Source organism: Gadus macrocephalus, chromosome 13 (assembly GCF_031168955.1).
Source record: "Gadus macrocephalus chromosome 13, ASM3116895v1".
NCBI classification, from domain to species: domain Eukaryota; kingdom Metazoa; phylum Chordata; class Actinopteri; order Gadiformes; family Gadidae; genus Gadus; species Gadus macrocephalus.
The window spans coordinates 6,294,494-6,316,779 of record NC_082394.1 but is presented as its reverse complement, the minus strand read 5'-3'; the positions used below and the strand labels follow the sequence as shown (position 1 = coordinate 6,316,779).

The following is a 22,286-nucleotide window of genomic DNA, read 5'->3' as shown; positions in this document are numbered from 1 at the left end:
ATGGGGGAGGGGGATCCGGAGTAAAGATAAGCACACAGATGTTGAGCAGCAGCAGCAGCAGCAAGGGGCACTTCACAGAATCTGGGACTCTTTGGTGTCTTTCTGTTTTGTCTTTGAATGTTTTTCAACCGAAGCTTAGACACTTGTTTCTCGTAGCGGAGAGCACTTTTGCTGCAGTTTGTCGACACCCTTTCTCGAACACAGTTTTTCTTATTAAATAATAGATAGTATGTGCTGTACATTGTGTTTGATTATATACCATCATCCACCTTCTTCTGACAGGAAGCGAAACAGCCTTCACGCCCGCTCAGGCAGGTCGTTTGTCAGTTTGCGTTCCTCATTCGATAAACTGTTCAAGTCAACACATACATGCAGGGCAGGAAACAGTGCTGACAGTCAGCAGTTTAGTCAGTGAGTGAAGCAATAGGGGGGGGGGGGGGGGGGTTCTGTGGCCAGCCCTCTGGTGGTCCGTTTGTTGCGGTTTCACTGCCTGCGTGTCTTAAGACCTTATCTGCTGTTAACGTCAGGGTCTTTATTATCTATCGGTCAACCTGACAACTGCCCCGTTTGCATGACTCTTCGAGCCACTTGGCCATATACTGTCTGTTTTGAGCGTTCTGTAAGTAACTTTTTAGCTCTTTGCTTTTATGGAGACAACCTGCTTAGACTGCATATTTGTTGCTTTGTGAGGTGTTCTTCATGATCTTATCTCAACATGAATCCCCTCTTCAGTGTGATATACATTGCCCTTGAATGGATCTTAATTATCAGCATTCTTTTCTTCGAGATGATCATAATTATTTTTAAAACCGAACTGGTTGAGCAAGACTTCCTCCCACATGTTTGGTTGTTGTTTTTCCTGGTAGCAATAAGAGGCCATTGCAACACAGCTTCTATCTCAAATCCCATTCAGACCATTTGATTGGAGTAGATTTTATATGTGCACCGGTGCCAGGAGGGCGCCAAGGTGACGTCCTGGCAGGGGTGTTGGGCTTCTCCGAAGGCCCTATTCTTCTGTCATTTTATCGACTGGATTCTAACCTCCAAACCCACCTGTAAGTCACACCTCTGTGTGTGTGTGTGTGTGTGTGTGTGTGTGTGTGTGTGTGTGTGTGTGTGTGTGTGTGTGTGTGTGTGTGTGTGTGTGTGAGAGTCACACTGGGGGCTTGTGCTAGCTCTTTGAACACCAAAGCCAGACTACTTAGCAGCCAGTGATACGTCCCTGGGACACAGTGACACCTGTTCAGAACAACTCAATAGTCCCACAGATACTTAATACGATGGGCTCTACTGAAACAACTGAACTATCGTTCCTATTTGTTTTTCTGTTTTTCTGTAGTGGCAATCATATTATATTCCTAATTATAGTAGTATAACTAATCTTTATCCTTAAACTCATTGTTGTGAGGCCCTAGTTGTTATTGTTTTTAACCCTTGCCTCCTGTTAGACCCGTCTAAATCCTGAGGGTAAAACAGTGAAGCAGTTATGCTTTAGTGGTTTGCCTATATAAAGATATCTGTACATATACCTAGCCTATAGTGGTAAGGCTATGTTTGTTTACAATAAAACTGCAATGTAAACAATGAAACATCTTTTGTTAACATTGAGGCTATTTTCCGAGCTTCTTAGGGATAACAATGTTGGATGAAGGGTGTGGGGGGGACGATGTAAAAGCAAGCGCACACACACACACAGGGTTGAGGCCGCCTATCTTTGCTGCAGTAATAAATAACTTAGAGGTCTTCCATCTCCAGCCGTCCTTTTAGTCCCCACATTTTGCTGCGTGGCTGAGCCCCGTGCAGAGACATTCTTCCAGCGCAGCCTCATGCAACATGCCTCAAGTCGCTGGCACACTCAGCCCTTTGCTCATTTCGAGTGGATAAACTGTTGGTCTGTTGGTCTGTTTCACTATTCTCATTGTAGGCCGATCACAACACGACCATCTGTCTTCCTGCCCGAGGAACACAACAGTGGAAACCAGTGAAGACTCTGTTTGAAGCTGTTAGAGGCAGCTGTGTTGTGTCCGTGTTACTGTGCCGTGTTGGTGAGGCTCAAGACTGCCCAGTCAGCTCTCTGATGGAGGAGGAATCCATTCCTCTTTTCCTCTCCCTCGCTCTCTCTCTTTCTCTCTTGATCTCAAACTCTCTCTTGCTCTCTCTCTCTTCCTCTCTCTTTTGCTCTCTCTCTCTCTCTCTCTCTCTCGCTCGCTCGCTCGCTCGCTCGCTCTCTCTCTCTCTCTCTCTCTCTCTCTCTCTCTCTCTCTCTCTCTCTCTCTCTCTCTCTCTCTCTCTCTCTCTCTCTCTCTCTCTCTCTCTCTCTCTCTCTCTCTCTCTCTCTCTCTCTCTCTCTCTCTCTCTCTCTCTCTCTCTCTCTCATGCTCTGTCTCTCCCTGTGCACTCTGTCTCTCCCTGTGCACTATCAGCCCATGTCCACATTGTGAATGCATCACATAGGGGTAGCGCCTTATAGACTATAGTATTATTATTATAGCTATACAAGCTGATGGGTGTGTGGGACCCCCCCCCCCCTCTCTCCTGCATGATTACCTTTGCAAAAAGGCCTAGCACAGCCCCCCCCCCCCCCACACACACACATACACACACAGCACTCCCAGGCCTTGGAACTGAGATAATGTACACTTTGTACCCAATGTGATGCTATTTCGGGAACACAGTATCTTTTATGCTAAGGGTAGAGACATGTGAGCTGTAGATGATTTTCAACCTTTAATATTTATGTTATTTTGAGAAACTGTAAAAACATCTTAAAATAATATCTGGGGTAAAATCCCATCTATTGTTTTGAACATTGTTCGTACATTTAAAGGCGCTGTCAGAGATATAATTTTTTCGTTAAATAAGTATAATATAGCTAGATATTCTGACAGCCATCACAGATATAGAGTCAGTAACATGGGTCTCCCAGTCCCTTTGCGCTACACTAACAATTCATCAGTAGTTTTGGTACCCGGTCCCACTTTATCCAATCAGGAGACAGAAGAAGGAGGAGGGAGATGAGTTCTAACTGCATCACGGACACAAAGTTAGCAAAAACGACAACATCACTTAGAGTGCCTTTTACCGACACTATAGACCAAGACTGTTTCTGACTGTTGGCAACAAGCAAACATTGAAGCCAATATGAGAGAGAGAGAGAGAGAGAGAGAGAGAGAGAGAGAGAGAGAGAGAGAGAGAGAGAGAGAGAGAGGAGAGAGAGAGAGAGAGAGAGAGAGAGAGAGAGAGAGAGAGAGAGAGAGAGAGAGGAGAGAGAGAGAGAGAGAGAGAGAGAGAGAGAGAGAGCGCGAGTTGGGGGAAGTGAGGGTCCTTCCCCGGCTGGCGGTGGACGGCACCATATGCTAATCTGTTAGGGAGCTGTCATAAAGTGATAAAGCTTACTTCCCAGACCGGTGACTGCCAAGAGAGCTATGCACCACTGCCTCGTCATCACAGTGTGGTCGTTTTTCACCCCACATCCCCTCAATTATGTCTACACTCATTCATAATACTCAATGTACTTTGATGGGATGCAGGCAGGAATCCCAACCCTCATGTCTAAACAGCTTAACCAGGTTGTGAAATGGACGACCAGAGAGCAGTGTGAGCTAGAGAGAGCAGAGTTGTGTGGTCGGTCTTATGATGTATTTGGGACTTGGGTCATTGTGTCCTGCTTCGAGACAGGATGTGAAACGGGGAACACATCCAGCAGGGTTTCGGACCAAATCTGATCGACATTATAGAACAGCTACACTCTAAACCTAAGGCCATGTTCACAGAGCTCTGACATCAGTGATATGTTTAAACAGATTGAAGCAGAGTTATTATTATGCATTTCATCCAATACCTGCAGAGTCCATCATCTAAGAGTACAAATTAATCCTTTTCCATAGCAGATCTGGGCCAGAACAGGGGTCTTGTAATATGTTTATAATGATATTTAGTGCTGCCATCATTTTTAATAACATTGCCTAAAATCCAACTATGTCTGACCTCAGAAAACGGCCACATATTTATTTTCTGGCAGGATGACGATGGTCTACTGTGTTCAGACGTGACCACAACATAGTGGATCAAATAAACAAAGTGAGCAGAACACGAACAGTTGTAACAATGTGTGTGAGGGAGACGTTTAATCTGAACCTTTCACATCTCGCCACTAGAGGGCGTCTGAGCTCCAGCAGACCCCCTGGTTGCTATAGCAGCAGGCGACCATCCATTGCTCACAAGTGGCTGACGGTATCTACGGTCATGCAACTGTTTGTTAGTCACAGACATTATTAAGGACCAACTCATCAGGTCTGTTTGGATGGAAAATTCCAGAGCTTTCGATTTCGCTAAGAATAGTAGAGGGAGGGGCAGTCGGGGTGAGACACGGAGAGAGGCTGAATGGATCTGGAGAAGGGCTTTAGGAGAACTGGGAAGAGGGGTCTTTAAGAGATTGGCAGGTGCGATTGTTGTTGGTGGGGGTAACCAGATAGCCACGCAGCCAACAGATGCTTTATTGTGATCAACAGAATCTCTCTCTCTCTCGCTCTCTCGCTCTCGCTCTAGCTCACGCTCTTGCTCTCACTCTCTATCTGTCAGTCTCTTCCTCTGTCTCTCTCTCTGTCTCCCTCACCCTCTCTCCCTCTGTCTCTCTCTTAATCTCTGCCTATCTATCTATCCATCTCTGTCTCTCTCTGCCTCTCTCTCTCTCTCTCTCTCTCTCTCTCTCTCTCGCTCTCTCGCTCTCTCTCTCTCTCTCTCTACCTCTCTGTCTCTCTCTCATGTGAACGACAGTCAACGTGACTACAGCCACGGCCAGCGGATGTCCTCTCCCCATGGTGGTAGATCCTCAGGCTGCCACACAGTATTCACAGGGCGGTTTAGTTTATTGAGGGTTGTGTTTCACTGTAGGAGCTCAGCGGCTCCCTCCTGGCAGTGACCAACGCCTCTAAATGAGGATCTGTCTCCATGTTGGTTTGACCCCTGCTGAATCTGTGTCAGCTAGTGTTGAATGAGCATGTCCATCCCATTCTGGGAGTCGTTTCTCATTCAATGAACTCGAGTGTTTTAACTCCCTCACAGCTCTGGGCAGTGAGTCCACACCGTCTGCTATTGTTTGGTTTGTCCAAAACTCCAGGTCCAGGTTTTTGACATTTTTTCGTGTGATTTCTCTGTCTTGCTGCAGGCTTTAATTTGAAGTTACGGATCCCACTGAGACACAGTTGTTTTTATTACAAGCTACACTACAGGAGCACGCTTTATCAATTGCATTTAGTGCACCCTTTAGTTAAAACACACGTGGCTAAAGTGCTTCTAGCATTTCATCACTATCTGCTTACTGTCCTTCACAATTTAAGATTGCCGAGCAGGCTAGGTTATTGGACCAGATTCAGATCTCTCTCTCTGTCTCTGTCTCTGTCTCTGTCTCTGTCTCTGTCTCTGTCTCTCTCTCTCTCTCTCTCTCTCTCTCTCTCTCTCTCTCTCTCTCTCTCTCTCTCTCTCTGTCTCTCTGTCTCTCTGTCTCTCTGTCTCTCTGTCTCTCTCTCTCTCTCTGTCTCTGTCTCTGTCTCTCTGTCTCTCTGTCTCTCTCTCTGTCTCTCTCTCTCTGTCTCTCTGTCTCTGTCTCTCTGTCTCTCTCTCTCTCTGCAATTCTCTCTCTCACTCTCTCTCTCACTCTCTCTCTCTGTCTCTTAACCCTCTACTTAGGTTTCTAATGAGCTGGTGAATAATCACTGATTGCTACGTGTTAAGCCGTCGGTATCAAGTAACACAGAGCGGCTCTTTGCTCTTCAAGATACTATGAGTGCAGCCCATGTGTGTGTGTGAGTGTGTGTGCGTGCGTGTGAGCGTGCGTGTGAGCTTAAGTGTGCGTGTGTGTGTGTGTGTGTGTGTGTTTGAAGTATGCAGCTGTGTTGGATGTGAAGCCTTTTGGGGCAAAACAAAAGAAAACGATTCACCGGGGAGTTTGTGTGAGAGGGTAGCGATAATCCCGGGGTTTTAAGAAATGTATCCAAACCAACCCAATGACTCTGCCATCCTGATGAGGCCTTGGGGAGGAATGCTGCTGCTTCGGCATCACAGAGGTGATAATGCTGAATTTAATTCACTAAGACGGATAACAATCCTATCCCTCTTGGACCAGTTTGTACCAGCTTCAGTCTCATTGAGTGTGATAAATAACCCTGCACGCTGTTGTAAGGTCCAAGGTCGAGGGTTAACATAATGTGCTGAAGCAAATGACCTAAGCTGAGTGAAGAATCATTTAAATGCCAAACTGCTCAGGATGTAGGTGAACCTAAATAATTTACACAGTGTTGATGTGAGACGGGTGATCTGTGAGATTTCTGTTGTGTAATATATGCTGTGTTGCATTTCATCGTCAAACACTGAACCTAACTGTAACCCCTCTTGAAGTAAAAATTAGGAAAAGGTCATCTTGATATTTTCTGACTTTTCGGCCAAAGTAAATTTCAGGACTTCATGACCCATTTTCTAAATGAGACAGGGTATGCTGTTTCTCACCGTGCATTTTCAATTAAATAATATCCAAATTCATCACGGCAAGGACTATTTTGAAAGTGCAATATCGAATCGATCAAATGTTCATTAAAGATAAAGGACGTACCTGTATATCAGGACAGGGATAAAATGATTAAACTCACTGGCCAACATAACTTAAGGTTGTGGGCTCATAATTGTATTCAGGTCAGACTTATTTTAACCTAGATAATCATCAAATGTCTAAAGTGAGGTGTCAAGGATACGAGAGTGTGTTTGTTCTTCTAACAAAACCGCAGGCTTCCGCCTTGCTGTTTTTATGCAAAGTTATTCATAGGGAACTAGTTTGTCAATTGGGTTTGCAAACCCGGAACCTAGGCTTGCAGCCAAATACCTTAATCATTTCACGATGCATGTTGACATATAAAGGAAGTGATTGCTGTTCATTACTTAGGGTTGTTATGGGTGGTTCCTCCCTCTGTCACACGTTCAGCACCAAAATCCTCATATTAAAGCCTCAGAGAGTTGCACAGATGACCTCATTCCTTGGCTTGAGTTATTGCCCCGTTTTTCAAAGTGGGTCAAATCCCACAACACAACAGGAAGTCCTTATTTGCCGAAATTGATAAGCGGCTTTACCGCACACACACTGATCTCTGGGAATTCCTGTTTTTGTTTTTTTTTGATGGATTGGCGAGGCTTGTACTGGCGTGGACGCTCTGGACATGCTCCGCCTATCAGCAGACAGCCATCGCCATCCAATCGAACACAAGTACACTGATAGGCGGCCCACTTAAGACCTTTCCCCTCGCATACACTCTCTGCAAAGTTGTGTGGGCTGAGCTGCATGTCACCGCGACATCGTCCCAGCCCCCCACCAGATTTCCTCTGTATTGCACGGAAGCTACACGATGGTTTGCGATAACTGACGTACCCCCATGGTTGGAATGCCTTATCTGTATGTCATGCTTTCAATCCTACAACGGGGGGGACAACCTAAAAGAGTGGACCCATACCGCCAAGCTAAAGTGTATTACCATGTCATGCGATAGGATGCAAGGGACTTGGGACAGAAAAGCGTTTTCACTGTGACTCCTCTTTCTACACGTTTCCAGTGTGCAAGGAGCTTCAGATGAATGTGATGAGTGTGCCCATCGTTTGTGCTCGTCAGACAGACTGGCGGGGCTAGGTGTGCGTGTTGTAGACATTGGCAGGCAGACAGGGAAACCAAACCTCTGAAGCGCCTGTTCAAACAGCGGAACACCTCACTGTGAACGGTGCTTTTCCCCCGCCGGCTGCTTCATTAGTCCCGTCTGTTCTCTTCCTCATTTTTTTGGAGCGTTTTGGAGATAGGACTGTTGCATAATAAGCAGGACACGTCAGGCCGGTGACTGCTGTCCGTTCGTCACATAATGCAGTACCTTTGTGTGTGTGTGTGTGTGTGTGTGTGTGTGTGTGTGTGTGTGTGTGTGTGTGTGTGTGTGTGTGTGTGTGTGTGTGTGTGTGTGTGTGTGTGTGTGTTCACTCAGGCTGGACCATAGTTGCATTGTGTGTGGCTTTTGCCTCTGGCGAATTCCACACTGGGCTCCTCGTCGCAGCGCACCACATGCATGGCTTCTTGCTCCTGCAGTCTGGAGAGCGTCTGCCCACCACCCGACCACACTGGGCACCTGGGACGCTCAGAGGTGGCCATTCAGACGGCACGCGTGAACACTATAGGGTGGTCACATGACACACACACAGGCACACTGATGCATGACACACGCACGCGGCGCACACACACACGCGTGCGAGCCCACTTGCACACGCACGCACGCACGCACGCACGCACGCACGCACGCACGCACGCACGTACGCACGCACGCACGCACGCACACACACACACACACACACACACACACACACACACACACACACACACACACACACACACACACACACACACACACACACACACACACACACACACACACACACACACACACACACACACACACACGTACATGTACCCCATAACCCCAATATAAAGATCAAACATAAATTGTTATCTAATAAGCATGATGGATGAAAGCACCCTCAAGCTGTTCAGGCACAATACAGCTCTCCTCCAATGAGATCGCCTCGGCCAGCACTCTCACAAGAAGGGGGTTGGATTGGTAAAGGAAAGGGGGAGTGACCACAGCAAGAGAGAGAGAGGAGGGGGCCTCCTCCAATCCACGCTGCACTAGAGCATGAAGTGGTTCGTCCCAGTCCCACCCCCTTTTTTCGGTCCACTTGGTATGTTCCGGCTCCAGTATTTAGCCACGGCAGCCTCTGAGCTGTTTGTGTACAGTCAACCGGCAGACTCCAGGAAGCAGCTGAGAGACCGAGCCGGAGCCAGGGAGAGGGATCTTCTGGGGATGGAATAACAGCTTGAGCAGAGCAGCAAAAACAGCAGCAGACTAGGAAGCCGGCCCGCCACAAGATTTATATAAACGCATCGATCCTATTGATCCTGCCACTGAGAGGTGAGGGGCTGTTACTGCCTGTGAATATCCCCCTTCTCTCTCTCCTCTCTCTCTCTCTCTCTCTCTCTCTCTCCCTCTCCCTCTCCTCTGTCCCCTCTCTCTTTATTCTGGTTTGCGGCGGGGAAGGGTGCAGCCCCTGTCCCAGGCCTAGTCACCGGTCCCAGCACCCCCCCAGGAGGAGCTGCCGTCAGCAGCAGCGGCTGCAGCAGCGGTGGCGTAGTGAGGGCGGCTCGTGTTAGCGGGAAGTCGTCCTCTGAGGTACCGTAACCACGGCGACGCACCGGGCCGCCCAGTGTCCGCGCAGAGACGCACGAGACGTCGATCCGTCTTGTTTAAAGGCTCGAGCTTTTTTCCCACCTCGTAAAATGTTAAAAATAACACATCCATCTTGACATCCATAACGCCCATAACGGGGAGGAGTTGTCGGTACACACGGAGAGCAGTGGAGGAGATCCCGACGGGGGGGGGGCGGTGTACGAGATGGACGGAGGGTGCGGGAAGGAGGAGGGGTATGTCACCGCGTGACAGCGTGCGGTCTGTGGCGGCGACGTGCGACTTGTCGTCCCAGTTTGCTGCAGTGTCTTCTGAGGCCGTCGGTGTGCTAGCGTGGGGCCACGCACCTCTCAGCGAGAAGGTTCAGTTCACTCTGCTGAATGTAGAGATGGTGGTCCGCCCTACTGCCTTGTTGTTCAGACTCAGTGCAACACCACACTGTTTGAGTCGCACGGAGGACATACGTGAATGAGGCTCCTGTACGTTTGCGGGCCGTGGCGCTTCACTGAGATACCGCGCCACTCATTATGTCGACATATAAACTGTACCGTGGAACGGGCCGTTTGAGGACTCTTGTGATGATTAGTGGTTCAGTGTGTTTCAGCACAAAGAAGGGAACATGCTGTCATATCTCTGGGCCATCTCCCTTGGGAATTCAGTCTCTCATTGGCATCATGTGGGCTCAAGTCTCATTGGGGGTTTCCATGGGCTGTTGGTAAGGGATTTTTATGGTTTATTTTGTGTGGGTGCTTTTTATGGTCTTGCTGAACATTTGGTCTTGTGTAACTTTGGGGCCAAAGTCTTCTGAGCTGGGTTTATGAAAGCCTAATAAGTGACTTTTCTGCATCACTGCTGTACATTGAACCGTTTAGCCTTTCTTTGTAGACAGAGCTGTGTTTTTCTTGTATTTAATGTGCACATCTACAGCTAATTGAGTAATTTGTGCTGGTAGTCCATGAGACTTTGTTTACCGAGCATGGATGCAGAATGATCAATCGTTGCACGAGGTTAATGTGCGGACGTCTGCTTCAAGCCAGCAGTAGTTTCATCCTTGCAGAGTTCATGAACTTGCTGACAAGTGTCCAAGACACACACACACACACACACACACACACACACACACACACACACACACACACACACACACACACACACACACACACACACACACACACACACCTAACCCATACTGTCCTTCAACCATCCAGAATAACAATCCCTACTAATGCTGTTGAAGGTTATGAAGTTTACATCTAAATCGTTATCGTCTTCTCCTTCTCTCTTTCACCGAAGTTTCACCTTGCTATCTTACTCGTGGGTGGGTGAAGATAATGGTCAGGTGGGGGAGGTAAGCTCTGAGGAGAAGCTTGGCTGCTTAAATGAATTATCGGGCTATAAGAGGTCACCAAGCGGCTACATTGAGACACGAGGGCAAAGTGACTCGGCCTCACAGCTGTTCTTTTCATAGAAAAACGCACACTTGCCCATGGCTGTATATGTGCAGAGATCTGGATCTCCCACACTTTATACAATGGTTTAAAACAGGGGTTTCAAACTCGCGGCCTGCGGGCCAATTGCGGCCTGCCGGACGATATTTTGTGGCCCCCTACTTGACATAAAAGTTTAGTCACTTTCTTTTTTTTCTTTTTTTTTGGCTGAGTCGCAGCGCTTGCCCGGGGGCCTCAATTATAAAGCTTGCTGCGCACAAAAACCTTGCATAAGACGGAGGTGAAATGTACGTAGGCCAATGGTATGGCTTCTCCCAAGTGTGTGTGCGCTGGAGATACGCCCTTCTCTCCTGTGTGACTCCTCTGATGTATTTCGAGCTTACTGAAGCATCTGAAACTAACCGCTTAGCAACCGAGCTCCTCAAGTTGTGGAGCTTCATATCCCTGAGAATGAAATGTGCATCAGTTTTTCTCACTGCAAACGTTGGTAGGCTATTTATAGAAAATGTCTATGTTTTGACATGTTTGATTGCATTTTATAACTGCATGGGCCTGGATACGTCGTGGTGTGTGTGTGTGTGTGTGTGTGTGTGTGTGTGTGTGTGTGTGTGTGTGTGTGTGTGTGTGTGTGTGTGTGTGTGTGTGTGTGTGTGTGTGTGTGTGTGTGTGTGTGTGTGTGTGTGTCCAGTGGGAGAGGAAATATCAACGCTGTGAAAGAGCGTTTTGTATCAAGTTGAGGCTGACACATGGATATTTGTACTTTTTTGTGGAATACTTGATGCGGCCCAGCCTCACCCAAACTCTACCTCCAGCGGTCCCCAGGTAAATTGAGTTTGAGACCCCTGGTTTAAAACCAACAGGGTCTCTCTGAGGGAAAGGGAGAATATTCTTTGTCTTACATGTTGAATCCACAACATTGACTAAAGAGATGCTGTGAACACTTTTACATTTTTGACATCCCCCCCTAGCAGTATTTGACAGATTTCTAACTTGAGACAGTGTTTTCCACTTTTTATCAAAGCATATATGTGATATTTTTCTGCTAAAATGCTCTATGTTCGCTTGTCTTGGGTAATTTATGCTGCAGAATACGTCCTGTGGCTGTGTGTAAGTCTTGGGGGGGCCCCCCTACTGTCCTAATGTCACTGTGATGAAATGAGTTTGGGGCAAGCTGGATTAAGAAGCCTCGAAGGATTATGTGTACTCTAAACTGGGGTTGTTGTTTGTGTGTGTGTGTGTGTGTGTGTGTGTGTGTGTGTGTTGGTGCAGGCATATTTTTGTGTACAAGCGCTGATCCTTTTATCTGCATAGCTGTGCATGCCATGCGCCCTTTGTGCACACATTTCTGCCATACAGCATACTGCATGAATGTGTACAACATGTGCCCTTCCCCTCTGCCCTTGGTGGCATCCTGTCACACACGCAACGCACCGCAATGGAGTCACGCAGCTCTCCTATCGGAGCTCAAAGCGCACATAACACACACAGATGCGGCGTGAGTGTGCTATTTTAAGTGTATTGCCAAGAACAACCAGTCGCCACCTATCCTTAGAAACGGAGAGAAGACTAATTACCATGGAGGAGACGCAGGCAAGAGGGACGCCAATTACAGACGGGAGCAGGCCCAGCCCAGCTGAGGCCCTAGAATTGCAAGTCTCTCCAAATGAGTTAATGACTAGGGATGTGCACCCCGTCTCTGTTTTGAATTGTGCAAAGTGAAACACACAATTGTAGGGCTTCATCATTGCAGTTCTTCGCTCCAGCTCTCTGTGGTGTTCGTGAAATCGGCGCCGGCGGACAACAACGGTCAAGGGTTAGGGTTATTTGCGGTGTGGTGGTTTTGGTGATGCTGTGGAAAGGCCGTGGCGTGGAGTGGCGTGGAGGGTCATCTGTTTCCAGCAGGTCTGGAGTGGGGAAGGCCCCTCGGTGTCCAGGCCAGGTGGGGCTGTGTCTGTGTGTACACGTCGGCTCAGGGTAACTCTCGTGGTGCTCCTGTGTGTGTCCGGGCTCACACTTTGGATTGTGAAGTGTTGGAGCATCTGTTATTTTTGGCTTTGGCAATCATTTCCTGATTTGCACTCAGTCTAGCGTCGGCGGTTGCCATGGGACTTCGCTTCCACCCTGTATTACGGTTTATCCGATATATGGGATTCACTCATGGTGTTGGGTGGTGTTAGAAGACGGTGTTGCAGCTACAGCTCATCTTGAGAAGCAGTTGCTCCATGTCTACCAGCTGATGTAATATTGTTTTAAATATTGCAACAGGGAAATACCACGAAGGTATCATAAAAAGGACAAATAGGATACAAGGGTTATTTACCGTGTTTGCTTTGCATAAAAGGGCTGCGTCCAGGGTCACTGTGCTGGCCATATTGAATGTTTCCCTCTCTCCGATTTCACATTGGACCTGTTACTTCTAAGTGATTGGATTGAACAACGCGAGAAAGAAAGCGATCGGGCCCAGGTCGTGGTGAGTGGTACTGAACAAGCAGATATATGTCAGTTCACCTTGAAAACGAATTAGGCCGAAAAATGATAGGTATTCATTTGAACGACTACATGACTAGAGTATACAAGAATACTCTGTGTGTGTGTGTGTGTGTGTGTGTGTGTGTGTGTGTGTGTGTGTGTGTGTGTGTGTGTGTGTGTGTGTGTGTGTGTGTGTGTGTGTGTGTGTGTGTGTGTGTGTGTGTGTGTGTGTGTGTGTACAGTAACCTGATTTCAGGAGGGTCCGGTACCCTAATGAAAGCACACACCGCACAACAGCTCCGGAAAAGTAGCTTAGCTGAGTGCAATATCCACGCCTGGTGCAGCTAAATAGACAAAGGAAAACCTCCTGAAGAATGTGAATGAATCAGCAGAAGGCGCTGAGACGTGGCCGCGTGCCGCCAGGACGGGGGCGGGAATGTTCACAGAAGGGTCTAAAACACAAATAAAGTACAGTTCCTCCGCCGCTGAACCCTGAGTGTGAACCTGTGTTTCTGTCTGCTTTTCCCGTCCCAGACCTGCGTGGAGCGGCTCCTGTCACCGTAAAGCCCCAGCGATCCCTCCCAGGGACTCCGGTTTCCGGCAAGCAGCCTCCAATTGACCTCCGCACCTCCATGGACGGGAAGTACAAGGAGATCGCCGAGGTGAGACGTCCGAACCGAAGGGGGTGAGGGGGGGGGGACGCAACTGTGACCCGGTCGGGAAAGGAACAATAAATGATTCGGGACACCACTTATGTTAGACGAGTTTGGGGAATATAATGTGCAGATGCATGCGCAGCTAAAAATACTTTTTACAGGCCATCCCATGTGACCTGGTTCGGAAGTATGGGAGCACAGGAAGGTTTTTGGGAGTAAAGATGTTTTGTTGATTAATCGTGCAATTGTTTCTCATCGTGGGGAGATATTATTGTGTTTGAAAGTGCCACAGCGTCTCTCATGCGAGACATGGTAGAACACATTTTGCTTGGTATATTTACGTTGATTTTGAGAGTACTACAACTCTTTTGAGGCATTACAGATGGTATCGGCAACAGAAAATAACATCATGCATTCTGAGGAACAAGCCCCATTCAACTGTGAGGAAACTATTGTTTGAATAATTTATAACATATAAAAAAGATACATGTTATTTAAGTGTGTCAATTCCTCACCAGATTGCGATAAAGCTCTCTGCAAATATAATATACAATAATTAATTACTACACAAAAAAACAGTAAAAAAACACTATTCTTTCTCTCTACTCTTTCTCTGCACGCTCTAATTTCTTGTATAATTGATACACATGTCTTGGCATCTGCTTGTGTACTACAGGTGTGTTAGCATCTCTGTGTGTGAATTGTAATCTTGTTAGCATCTCTGGATGGGAAGTACAAGGGTGTTAGCATCTCTGGGTGTGAAATACAGGTGTGGTTGTGTCTCAGTGTTAAGTCCAGTTGTGTGAGCATCTCTGTGTTGTGGAGGTGTGTTAGCATCTCTGTGAGGGGAAATACAGCGGGGACAGCCTTTGCCTGTGAGCTACGTCTGTGTGAGAGGCATTAGCCGTGTGTTAGCATGTGTGCTAACCTTTGCGCTGGCTGGACACAAGGAGCTGTTCACGCGAAGCCTGGCCGAGAGCGAGATGCGCAGCGCTCCCTACGAGTTCCCCGAGGACAGCCCCATCGAGCAGCTGGAGGAACGCCGCCACCGCCTAGAGAGGCAGATCAGCCAGGACATAAAGTGAGAGGACACACACACACACACACACACACAGGGACGGACGCACCCACAAACACACACACGCTCGCATGCGGTCACACACACACACACACACACACACACACACACACACACACACACACACACACACACACACACACACACACACACACGGACAGTGAGTGCGCACACTCACGCGCACACACACACGGACACAGATGGATGACCACGGAAGCACGCACATGCACACACACACACACACACATACACACTTTGAGAACCAAGCTGAATAGCGTTAACTTAATGGTGTGTTCTCTGTCCTACCTTGGTCACTTTTTCTAATCTCCTTGTGTGCGTGTGCGAGTGTGTGTGTGCGTGTGTGTGTGTGCGTGTGCGTGCGTCAGTGTGGGTGTGCGTTGATGTGTCTTATTGCCTTCTGCGCGTGGCTACCGGAGATGTCTTCTCTATGTACTAAGTGTTCTGATTCCTTCTCTTCGTGACCACCGCCATGGTCTCTCCCCTCTCCCCCCTCTCCCCCCCCCCCCCCCCCCTTTGTCTGCACCCTGCCTTGCACCCATGCTCCTGCGCTGCTGCAATCACCCCAGGCTTGAGCCAGAGATATTGTTACGTGCCAAGCAGGACTTCATGAAAATTGACAGCGACACAGACCTGGAGTGAGTGAGCGAGCTTTGGCTTGTACATGTGTGTGTCTCTCTCTCTTCCTCTCTCTCTTTGTATATCTTGCTCTGTCGCTTTCTCTCTGTCTCGCTCTCTCTCTCTCTCTCTCTCTCAGCGCTCTCTCTCTCTCTCTCTCTCTCTCTCTCTGTCTCTGTCTCTGTCTCTGTCTCGCTCTCTCTCTCTCTCTCGCTCTCTCTCTCTCTCTCTCTCAGCGCTCTCTCTCTCTCTCTCTCTCTCTCTCTCTCTCTCTCTCTGTCTCTCTCTCTCTCTCTCTGTCTCGCTCTCTCTCTGTCTCTCTCTGTCTCTGTGTATCTCTTGCTTTCTCTCTCTCTCTCTCTCTGTCTCTGTCTCTGTCTCTGTCTCTGTCTCTCTCTCTCTCTCTCTGTCTCTCTGTATCTCTTGCTTTCTCTCTGTCTCGCTCTGTCTTTCTCTCTCTGTCTCCTCTCCTCTCTCTCTCTCTCTCTCTCTCTCTCTCTCTCTCTCTCTCTCTCTCTCTCTCTGTCTCTGTCTCTCTGTATCTCTTGCTTTCTCTCTGTCTCGCTCTGTCTTTCTCTCTCTGTCTCCTCTCCCTCTCACGTCCGACTCTACCTCTATGACTCTGCACCTCCTCCAATCTCTCATGTGTGTGTGCCAACTATCTATCTAACCTGCTCTCTCATTTCTCGTAGACCTGAATACAATATGTGTGAACCAGCATAGATAAAGTTAGGGGTTACTTCAAGTCATTTCTCCGTGGAGCCGGCCAGAAACCATGGAAAAAAGTGTGGGTAGAGAGTTGCGGGGTAGAGAGTTGCTCTGTGCGTAATGTAACCGAGTCAGAAACTTTAATATCGCCTGTAAATGTCAACACTTGATGATAGAACTAATGAAAAACGTCTCCTTCACTGTATCCAGTGTATGTCTCAGTTTTCTCTTTTTTTTTCCCCCCCACAACATTCCTCAACCTTTACTCTGTCTGTAATTCTCCTCGCTTTTCTAACAGTCGTCTCCCTCTCTCTCACCCCTCCTCTCCCTCTCCTCCTCGGCCCATCTCCCTTCCGTTCCCCCCGTCCAGGTTCATGAGCGAGCGAGGCATCGACGCAGTGGACGATGGATTCAGGGCGCGGGCGCTGCCCCTGGAGAGAGAGTACCAGAGAGTCTCCATATCAGGGGAGGAGAAGTGCGGGGTGAGGCAGCTCTCATGCGACACCCACCTCCGGTCAGATAACCTTGATACTTGATGTGCTTTGTGCATCCCACACAGACGGGAAACACGGCGTGTCTGCCTTATGACCTGGTGTCCTTAAGATTAACGTTTACATTTACATTTACATTTAGGGCATTCAGCAGAAGCTTTTATCCAAAGTGACTTACATTAAGTTCATTTGTCAGAAGATAGAGAAACAATAATAAATATCTGTCGTTACAGTAAAGATGTTCACAGAAACAAGTGCCAAGCACTTACAATTGCCAGGTTAACCCATTCCCCGTACACAACAAAGATAGCTTGGATAAGATGCGACACAATACTATGTACTATTTCTAAGTGCCAGGACGTACAACATACAATAATTGCGTATTTCTAAAATAGGTTTTAATGTTCTAGGTTTCAAGAAGACGTACTTGCGACTCGATTTGTACGTTATAATTACAAAGGGTGTTTTAGGGTTCTGGGTTGTCAATATTTGGGACTTCACCCCAAATATTGACATTCCCTTACATCTGGAATGGTTTATGATGCAGGCTCCTCGCTAGCGGACAGGGTCCAACCTTTATAATAAAGGGTTATAGTCTGTTTTCATTCAAACTATCATCCCCTCTCTAACCCTTTGGACAAAGCCTAAATAAGAACTGATCCCTGATCATGCAATACTCTGATGGATCCAAAAACGAGTTTCCCTCCCGTCTCCCTTCAACGTACGCCCCGTACAATCGCCGTGTCCCTGTCTGTCTCCCCACCCCAGGTGCCGTTCATCGACCTGGTGGACGCCGCCAAGTGCGTGGTGAAGGCCCTGTTCATCCGGGAGAAGTACATCAGCCTCTCCATGCAGAACTTCTGCAAGACCACCGCCTGCTCCCTGCAGGAGCTGGGGGAGACCCCGCTGGACCTACGGGTGTACGAGGAGATCCCCGAGACCCCCGTGGACGCCGGTAATCAGAGCGGGAGCACCAGACACGCCGTCAAACGTCACGCGGTTTCTACCGGTGACGCCGTCAAAGCAGATGGGCCGAGCGTCAGACGCTAAAAGGCTATGGTTGGGCCACGTTTATCTGCTGGGCGGCTAGCTGCTGTAGACCACGTTCACAACATGCATTTACACACACATGCGTACAATGTACACCATCGGTGTACATTAACGACCGGCTTGCCGGGAGGCAGTTGGGGTCAAGGGTCCCACATCCGGAACAGTTGAGGAGGTAAACAAAGTGGAGGGTTGAAACACAGGAAATTAACAATATAAGTAATTTGCTGTTTATTGATTTTTCTCTTAAAACAACGTTTTTATTTTTAAACATTAGGGAGAGGATCCATTTCCAATCCAAAGCACTAGGCAGAAAGTCACGCTTATGTACCCACACTATTCATACTTAAGCACGTGGCCACTCCTGTACATGCTTACTGATGCATACTGTCTAGGTGACCTTGGGTGTCTTGAAAGGCTCCTCTAAATTAAATGTATTATTATTATTATTATTATTATTATTATTATTGAAATAAACAGATTTGAAAAGAAATCGACAGGTCTTGGGAAAGACATTATTTGACCCTCACGCCTACGTGTCACTACTTCCTCCTTTGATCAGATGCGCCCGTGCACCCTCCCGTCTCTGAGACCCACCCGTACGAGAACCAGGACCCCAAGAACATGCCGGCGGACACCGAGTACAACTGTGAGATGGTGGACGGTGTCGTCCACGTCTTCAACCGGAAGAGTCCCACGGAGAAGTGAGCGCGGCCTCTGGGTGTCTGCTCGGTTGGTGTCTGGATGTGTGTTTGAGCCTCTAAGAGGGAGAGGGGGTTTGACCCGTGTTTTGATGTGCAGGGGTACTCTGCTGGACCTGCCCTACCCGGATCTGAAGGAATACATCGCTGACATGAACATCATGCTGGCCCTGATCATCAACGGGCCTGTGTGAGTGTCTCCATTTAATTCCGTTGTATAGTTGTTTTGCTATCTTCTTGTCTCCTTGTCTCCTTGTCCCCTTGTGATTTTTTCTCTTTCAATCGTCGTCTAGTTATTGTGGTTGTCTTGTCTCGTTTGGGCTCCTAGCGCTCGTCGTCTTGTGGTCTTAAGGCTTAGTCATCGTTCCACGCTGACGCAACGCAAGGAGGTTTACGGACCCATCACGTCCCACCGCAGGGGCCTGACGTGCGCCTCCCAAATGTGCAACCTCGCATCGGGGCGACGCAGCAGCAAGGGATGTCATCGGTCCGCTAATGTAAACCCGTCGCAAACCCGATGCAGAACCGAAACATGTTCTGCATCGAAGCGACCGCGTGACCATTGCGTTGTGTCAACATGGAACACACACCAAAGCCTTCATCGTTTCTGCGTTTCGTCTCTAGTCCAGCTAATGCCTGTCTCCTCTGCCTGCTGTCTCTTGGCCGGGGCTCTGCTTTCTAATGAGTTCTCCCTTGCGTTCGTTTGTTTACAGGAAGTCCTTCTGTTACCGGCGGTTACAGTACCTCAGCTCCAAATTCCAGATGCACATCCTGCTGAACGAAATGAAGGAGCTGGCTGCGCAGAAGAAAGTCCCTCACAGAGACTTCTACAACATCCGCAAGGCGAGAGACCTCGCACTGACCCTGTGTTCTAAGGCTCCCAGCACATGCTGCGGGCAACTCAATCAGTGCAACGCAGACCGCAATTACTGCAACACCTTACTCATTAATATGAGACATTAAATATGGGTCACATCCAACTTATTCTGGGATCCATTCACTTCTGCATGAAGACTTTCACTGACTGAATTTTCACATTCAGGCGACAGCAATAAAATCAACAGGAAGGATAACCTGCTGTTAGATGTTCTGCATCGTAGCCAGCACTAGTCACTGCAGTAGTTTGAGGTTCTCCCTCATAGCCAGCACTAGTCACTGCAGTGGTTTGAGGTTCTCCCTCATAGCCAGCACTAGTCACTGCAGTAGTTTGAGGTTCTCCCTCTTAGCCAACAGTAGTCACTGCAGTAGTTTGAGGTTCTCCCTCTTAGCCAACAGTAGTCACTGCAGTAGTTTGAGGTTCTCCCTCTTAGCCAACAGTAGTCACTGCAGTAGTTTGAGGTTCTCCCTCTTAGCCAACAGTAGTCACTGCAGTAGTTTGAGGTTCTCCCTCTTAGCCAACAGTAGTCACTGCAGTAGTTTGAGGTTCTCCCTCATAGCCAACAGTAGTCACTGCAGTAGTTTTGATGCTGTCGCCTCGCTGCATAGCGTGCTGTTTGAAGTTCTCCCTCATAAACAGAAGTGGTCACTGCAGTAGTCTTGACTCTGTCGCCTCACGGCATAGCGTGCTGTTTGACGTTGCCCATCGCGGCCGGGGGGTCCTCCCTGCACTGGTTGTGACGCTGTGGCCTCCTTCACCGTCACCAGGTGGACACGCACATCCACGCCTCGTCCTGCATGAACCAGAAGCACCTGCTGCGCTTCATCAAGCGGGCCATGAAGAAGTACCCCGGGGAGGTGGTGCACGTGGAGCGCGGCCACGGACAGACCCTCATGGACGTGTTCGAGAACATGAACCTGACCGCCTTCGACCTCAGCGTGGACACCCTGGACATGCACGCCGTAAGCCCTGCCGTCACTCAGACATCAGTCAAACTAAGCAGCGTGATGAGCACGGGGGAGGGGCTAAACAAGGGGAAGTACACAACAAGAACAAGGTATAACATAACAATGAAACATTCTGTTAATAATCTGTTACATTTAAGATACAAATTTGAAGAAGTTGTTATTATATATCATTAGCATAGGGTTAGGATTAGTGGGTTAGCCATGAAAAAACTAAAAATACTAAATTAAATTAAACCAGAGTAACTTTGACTAGAACTTAACAATAACTGAAATACAATACTAAATCCTATTAGATAATGTGTAGTGAATACCTTAGTTAACTTGATCACCATTAGTAAATGAAGCCCTCAGTTCTTAGGGCAGCCTATTCCCCCTCTAGTGATTGACTGATATTCTCAGCACAGCCCGCGGTCCCAATGCATGGTCTTTAATGTTATTTCTCCTCTCAGGACCGAAACACGTTCCACCGCTTCGACAAGTTCAATGCTAAATACAACCCCATCGGAGAGTCCATCCTGAGGGAGATCTTCATCAAGACTGACAACCACATCGAGGGGAAATACTTTGCCCACATCATCAAGGTACGGTAAAGAGAGGGAACGACGACATTCTTCGATGCTCAAACAACGCATGAGAAACAAATGGGATATTACCTCTTTATTTTTATTAGTATTATTATCTATTTGTATTATTTATTATTTCTTTTAATAAATGTTCCTTTGTATTAGTTGATATGTTTATATTAGAGCTGTCAAGCGATTACAATATTTAATCGTGATTAATCGCATTAATGTCATAGTTAACTCACGATTAATCGCGATTAATCGCAAATTCTTTTTCTATGCTAAATATCCCTTGATTTTTTTGTCCCATAATTCTTCTCATTTTAATTCTCTTATCAACATGGTGAAGTGCATCGGCTTGTCTTGTGCAAATGATTTTTTATTGATAACAACATTGGCATATACTGATCAAAACAGGACGATACAAAAAAAGAGCCTATAGTGCAATTAAACGACTGCTTTGAACAAATGTTATTTGAACATAGCAGTCAGGCTACTGCTTCTTTGTTTTGAGTTGTAAATAAAATATTTGCGTTAATCGCGCGATCATTTTTTTAACGCCGTTGAAATTGGTTTGCGTTAACGCCGTTAATAACGCGTTTAACTGACAGCTCTAGTTTATATGTATGTAAATGTATAAGTATGTATATATGTAAGTGTATACGTATGTAGGTATAAATGTATGTATGTATGTACATACATTACATTGGAATAGGGCATGAGGAAAGGGAGGAGGGGAAGGTGGGAGGGAATGTAGGAGGGAAAGAGAAAGGAGGGGGGGGGGAAGAACACTGAAAGATCATTTTGTGGTCAATAAAACTATTTGTTTGTGCCGTGTGTTAAAATTATGTCAGTGCTCATAATAAATATAAAAAAAAATTAATAATGGAAAATCAAATGAATGGAGGATTCCCGGCGGTCTTACAGGAGGTGATGGAGGACCTGGAGGAGAGTAAATACCAGAACTCTGAGCTGCGGCTGTCCATCTACGGCCGCTCCCGGGACGAGTGGGACAAGCTGGCCAAGTGGGCCGTCAAACACGGCGTGTACTCGGACAACGTGCGCTGGCTCATCCAGGTGCCCCGCCTCTTGTGAGTGCAGCGTACTTCTGTACCCTCTTTCATAACTGGGTGGTTGTCATTAAATTTTTTAAATTAAAATAAAAAAATTTAAGAATCAATAGCAGTACTGATCACAGTACTACAGCATACATTTCCAAATGCAATTTTTTTATTTTACGGCAATTTTCTTGTTTCTGTTTTATGCAAATACATTCCTTTATATAGATGTACAGGCAAAAATATATATGAATACTTGCATGTTGTTTTAAGTTTAAAATCATGTGTTTAAAATCCTTATTGACGCCAATTAGAAGCCGTTGTTC

General features: G+C 47.4%; 1 protein-coding gene across 8 annotated transcripts in view; it reads left to right on the top strand.

Moving 5' to 3' along the window:
• Positions 1 to 22,286, top strand: part of LOC132471197 (AMP deaminase 2-like) — a 32,795-nt gene that overhangs the window by 3,156 nt on the left and 7,353 nt on the right. For 4 of the 8 annotated variants that reach the window (XM_060070312.1, XM_060070313.1, XM_060070316.1 and 1 more), the window contains 11 exons: positions 13,712 to 13,839; positions 14,784 to 14,914; positions 15,499 to 15,567; positions 16,626 to 16,737; positions 17,515 to 17,701; positions 18,356 to 18,497; positions 18,595 to 18,684; positions 19,208 to 19,337; positions 20,139 to 20,333; positions 20,789 to 20,920; positions 21,830 to 21,993. In XM_060070312.1, the coding sequence (XP_059926295.1) occupies positions 13,712 to 13,839; positions 14,784 to 14,914; positions 15,499 to 15,567; positions 16,626 to 16,737; positions 17,515 to 17,701; positions 18,356 to 18,497; positions 18,595 to 18,684; positions 19,208 to 19,337; positions 20,139 to 20,333; positions 20,789 to 20,920; positions 21,830 to 21,993 (1,480 nt within the window). Of the gene's footprint in view, positions 1 to 8,350; positions 8,988 to 11,506; positions 13,179 to 13,711; positions 13,840 to 14,783; positions 14,915 to 15,498; positions 15,568 to 16,625; positions 16,738 to 17,514; positions 17,702 to 18,355; positions 18,498 to 18,594; positions 18,685 to 19,207; positions 19,338 to 20,138; positions 20,334 to 20,788; positions 20,921 to 21,829; positions 21,994 to 22,286 lie in introns of those variants that run through there. The other 4 variants (XM_060070315.1, XM_060070317.1, XM_060070310.1 and 1 more) reach the window with 4 other exon arrangements.